General features: G+C 37.1%; 1 protein-coding gene across 1 annotated transcript; it reads right to left on the reverse strand.

Moving 5' to 3' along the window:
• Positions 1–1,067: 1,067 nt before the first annotated feature.
• Positions 1,068–1,899, reverse strand: LOC143552626 (uncharacterized). The gene is made up of 2 exons (XM_077042796.1): positions 1,511–1,899; positions 1,068–1,152 (listed from the first exon to the last, which is right to left on the reverse strand). Exons 1-2 carry the CDS (start codon positions 1,883–1,885, stop codon positions 1,114–1,116), a joined length of 414 nt encoding a protein of 137 aa, XP_076898911.1. The 5' UTR covers positions 1,886–1,899; the 3' UTR covers positions 1,068–1,113.
• Between the last annotated feature and the right edge of the window lie 3,478 nt (positions 1,900–5,377).

Raw genomic sequence — 5,377 nt, forward strand, 5'->3', positions numbered from 1 at the left:
TGGGTAGAGCTTGGAACCAAGTTTAGGAAGCTAGTGGAACCCCTAGACATAGCCAACTATTATAGGCAATCGAAAGACGAAGACACTGGAACCTACTTGAGAGTGGGTGGTCGACCGAAACGGTACAGGTACACCCAACGGTGGCACGAGCATGCTCACAGGCTCGGAGAAGAGTCTAGCTGCGAGACCACTTTTTGGGCAAAAGTGGAGGAGCTGCGGAGGAAACCGTATCTACAGGTTAAGGATGATATTGTTGTTCTGGAGAAACAAGTGAAGGAGTGGGTTCAGACACAAGAGCTCAACAATGATGTGTTTTTGGAGAAATCTACGTTTGTTGAGTGGTGGAAAACACTCCCACCAAAACATAGATCCGAATCTTGCCTCAAAGGATATTTTGCACATTGAAGTTAATTTCATCCAACTGTGTTTGTGTGTTATTTGCAACTGTTTTCTTGTTTTGTCATTTTAATGAGCAAGGCACTTTCTTTGTACTATGACATGTAATCATAAATTAACTAATCTTAAGATCCACGCGTTTTCGTGCCTGTGTTGAAACGTGAAAATGATTAGTTTCGAACCGTTAATAAAAATAAGTACATCAATTCTCCACGCATTATGGTGGAGTGTCAATAGCATTCAAAACTTTAGATAAAAGAACAAAACCACTAAAAAAAATTCACTCCTAAACAACCCTTCAAAATTTTCAGAGAAAAATGTAGAAAGAAAATTCGTTTTCTTAAATTCCAAAGAGGAAAAAGGAAGATCTAGACAAAAGCTGGCTCAACAAAAGCCTAAATGGAAAACGATAAAACTGGTGCAGGGTACCCCAAACGCGCGCGCCCGAGCCGGTTAATTAACCAACAGCCATAAACCAAAACATGATTTTAATGGGCTAAACCAGCTGGGTTGGTAGAGACTAGAGAGGGGTGTGACTCAAATTTTTGTCAACCCTTAGCCTGAACAATCTCTTTAGTATTCCCTAAAGAACAAACCACAAACATTGTCCCGGATATTTATATTATAAAGAACCACCAATTCAAAATTTTAATAATTTAAACCATCCAGCATTCCGAAACTACTAAAGTTCAATGTAAACACGACCTAATCTGCAACTTAATCTACAATTTCATTGCCACCATTTTTGCTCACAGGCTGCATAAAAACACAACACAAAAGGATTAGCAAATCTATAAACACTACGCTACCTTGAACAATTTCGCTGTCTGTAACGGGTAAAATAAAATCATTTTATTTAAGAAAACAGGTTTCTTATAGAAATAACAATCATTTATACCTAAGTTGACTAACAAAAAGAATCATTGTCACTGTCGAGATGTGATAACATTCGCCATCATTCATATGAATGGTTAATGTGAGCCGACAGAGATAAATTTTATCCATTCTTTTGGCAAACATGCATCAACAAGTGATCTTGAAAAAATTGTGCAAGCAAATGCATATGCCAGAATGATATATGTGAATGGATATTAGAGGTAAAGATAACGCCAACCTGTTCACCGTTCTCCTCTTCTGTTGGCTCTTCTGTTAACCGAGGTCCTACCTCCTCTCTGACAGGGGTAGGTGGGCGTTCAAGATCCTCTCTAGGCGGGCGTTCAAGTTCCTGTCTAAGTCTTCTAAAACAATCACGTACACTTATACACGGTTTGACTGGACCACGTGACCTTCTCTTTTTGTCTTCATTCACCAGTGAGGGTCCTGCATGCTTCCTTCCTATTGTAGTTATAGGCGGTGGTAAATCTTTGTCATAAACACATGAATTTGACACTTTCTCTTTCTCACGCCTTAACTCTTCTCTCAGAATCATCACTTTATCCATAGCTTCTTTGAGTTGTGCTTCCAGTTCTTCAATTCTCTTTTCCTTCATCTCGGTTTCTTCACTATTCTAAAAAATATTTGAAAAGTAAATACTGTCAAGTATGGATCATGTGCGCAAACGTGCGATGCAAGTTGCATGTTTTTGGAAACAAACAAAAGTGAAAACAACCGAGCGATTTAATGCTTTTGATATAGACAATTTAGTGGATACCTTAAACGACATACCACGAATATTTTGTTAGATTGTCGATATTCTATCTCAAGTGCACGCAACTAAGCGAATTTGCGTGCTTTTTAACGGATAATTCTAAGTGATTCGCATTTTTAAGAAGTAGATGTCTTAATAACAAGATCAAAGGTAGCAGTTAGGAGTAAACCATCCATCATTCCATCCATATGTGAACCAACAAGTAAAATAGCGCATTTGTCATAGGGGTGCAAACGAGTAGAGCCACTCGCGAGCTACTCGAGATCAGCTTGTGAAAAGCTTGATCGAGCCAAGCTTAAACGAGCCCGGGCCTGAGCTCGAGCCCAAAAGTAAGCTCGTTTAATAAACGAGCTCGAGCCTGAGCTTCACTTATCGAGCTCGAGCCGACTCGCGAGCCTAAATGAGCCTGTCATTTATATAGCTTTTATAATATATATATGTATATATATATATATACAGGGGATGGATCATGCGAGAAGTGATATTATAGCGAGAAGTGCGAGAAGTCGATCTCAACCATTGATTATCTTTGATTTGTTCAATGCATTAATTCCTTTAATTACTCCAAAAATATTCTCCATATTAATTCTAGTAGAAAGTTACAAATTTGAATTATCTATTACCTACATATAAAAAATGTATATGTAGGTGAATTGTATTAAATCGATCACCTACACAAGTAACATAATAATCTACACATAGCTCATATTCAATTATACAAATTGTTAGTTATTTTTATCAAAATGTAACTCGTATTTAGCAATACAACTTATTTTCTCCTACACTAATTTTGTTTCTTTTATTTTTCACCAACACATAACTAATATTTACCTACACATATATCGTATTCACCTACACAGCTTGCTAGTTCATTTTGTTTTCACCTACATATAAATAATATCCATCTACACATAACTTGTATTTGCCTACACATAAAAGACAGATTATAAAATAATTAAAATTATAAAAAAAATATGATGTGTCCCTATATTACGAATATTTTACAAGTTTAGGTTAATCCTATTAATCGTATGTGATATCATGAACAAGGTTTGCTTGTGTAGGTTAATATTCTGATATGTGTAGGTAAATACAAATGGGTAGGCTATAACATTCCGTAAATTTGTATATGTAGGTTATTATTGTGATTTGTGTAGGTTAACATGAACTAGTTATATGCACGTATATAATATTGTGATCTATGTAGGTGATAACATGAACTAGGTTTTGTATGTGTAGGTTAATATTATGATTTGTGTAGGTATTTGTTTTTATGATGGTTAATATATTTATATTTTTAATATTATGAGTATGATGGTTTGTTTTATGAATTATTTAAAGATTAAATCAAATTAAAAAATAAAAATAATTGTATAATCATTTGTAACTTAACATTAAATAGTATTAATTACCAAAAGAAACTCCTAAACTTTTTACTAATATACTTCTACAATTAAATAATTCTAAATTTAAAATAAAACTTATGATTGGCCAGAATCTCTTCTCGCACTTCTCACACTAAAAACACTTCTGAAATGAACCCAAGCCTATATATATATATATATATATATATATTGGATTTGGATCAAATACAAATGAAATTAACGTGGTAATTGTGAGAATCAAGTAGAGTAATTACATAAATTACTCTACTTGATTTTCACAATTACCAATTTGTACGTTAACTTTCCCCTATATATATATATTATATATATATATAGGGTTAATTTTCCCCTGTATATAGGGTTAATTTGTACGTTAACTTTCCCCTATATAATTTTTTTCCTCTCTCTATATATATATATTATATATATATATAGGGTTAGGGTTAATGTTGTGAAAAAAAAACTAAATAACATATATTTTGTTATATATAAAATTATAATTGAAAAAAAACCCATATATAAAATATAATTAATTAATAGTAAACGAGCAGGGATTGAACTTGACAATCTATGAAATCGGCTCGAGCTTTAGAAATAAAGATCGAAACAGGCTGTGTTTAAGTTAAACGAGGCGAGCTCAAATTTTGTGACATTCATAGAAAGCAATAAAAACAATTTCAAACAATTGCATTCCAGTCGATGAAAATAAGTGCAATTGAATCAATAAAGATAGTAGATGATGTTTTATTAAAGTCCAAACAGAAATGAAACATGAGCAAACTAAAAATAGGGTAGAAAGCAGAAACCCTAAAACAACAAGGAGAAGAATAAAATAGTGAAAATAAAGTTGTTAGACAGACATACCTTAGCATCTGAAGAAACACTAATTGACCCTGGGCAGATTACGGATAATCTGGGGGTTAAATAGATGTTTCCCACGAGGGGTTAGGTCCGGAAAAAATGGTTCTTCTTCCGATGACCTGCAAAACAGACACCGTGAGCTCGTCACTGAGAAGGGGGGGTACCTCCTTGTGACCACCCTCCGGCGTGAGAATCAGACTAGATTGCTCTGAATATAAGTGTATATATTGAGAGATTGCTAGAGAAGATAAGATAATATATGGAGATATCAGATAATCCTACCATTCCAAGGTGTTGGAGTATTTATAGCCGAAGGTAGGTTTCCAAGAAGGTACAGCCGGCTGAATAGTATTTCTGTTCTGCCAACTGTGGGCTACGCACATGCCATGCTGGTGGTTGGTGGGTAGGCAGCGGCTGATAGTGACCAGGCCGGCTGTGTACTATTCCTTTTCCACCAACTGCAGGCTATGCACGTGCTACGACAGGTTGGTGAGTAGGCAGCGGCTGATAGTGACATTAAGTAATAGAGCATGCTGCTCGTTGTACTGTTGTCAGTGAGCTGTCGCAGCTTTGGTCAGATCTTTTGTCCATACCTCGTCAGGTACTGTACAAAAGATCCTCCAGTAGCGTACGGACTGGCCCATTTGGGCGAGAGTTTTCCCGGCTTTGTGCGGGAGTATTCCCGGCTTGCTCACTCCTTCTTCAGGTGACATTACTGAATTATTTAAGAGTGCGTGTAGCCTTGCTGCGTGTAGCCTTGCTGCGCGGGTAGCCTTCCCTGATGGCTAGTATCCGTTACTGCGGGAACAGGCGGAGTACGTCGACCATTGGGAGGCTTTTCCTGCGGGAACAGCTTGCGTACTGCGCGTAAGGACGTCACGTCTCTGAGCATGGTGGGTCCTGCGGATCCAGTTGGTTTCTGCGCAGACGTCTCTCTTCAAGGTGAGTCTTGCGAGTTTAGCCTTTGCGCAGACGTCCCTGTTGAAGGTGAGTCTTGCGGGTTCAACTGCGCAGACGTCCCTCTTTGAGATGAGTCTTGCGGGTCCAACTGGGCTCTGCTGGGACCTACCTCTTCAAGTCCCCCCAG

The sequence above is a fragment of the Bidens hawaiensis genome, unplaced genomic scaffold (genome assembly GCF_021521415.1).
Source record: "Bidens hawaiensis isolate Kalapana, Puna unplaced genomic scaffold, B.hawaiensis_p1.1 tig00016959_1, whole genome shotgun sequence".
Lineage (NCBI taxonomy): Eukaryota > Viridiplantae > Streptophyta > Magnoliopsida > Asterales > Asteraceae > Bidens > Bidens hawaiensis.

What these genes read in the sequence shown, in the direction of transcription:
- LOC143552626 (XM_077042796.1), bottom strand. Translation starts at nt 1,885, where the DNA reads ATGAAGGAAAAGAGAATTGAAGAACTGGAAGCACAACTCAAAGAAGCT. An exon ending in AAGAGGAGAACGGTGAACAG is followed by an intron (nt 1,153 to 1,510) that starts GTTGGCGTTATC and finishes GTTTTTATGCAG; the next exon opens with CCTGTGAGCAAAAATGGTGG.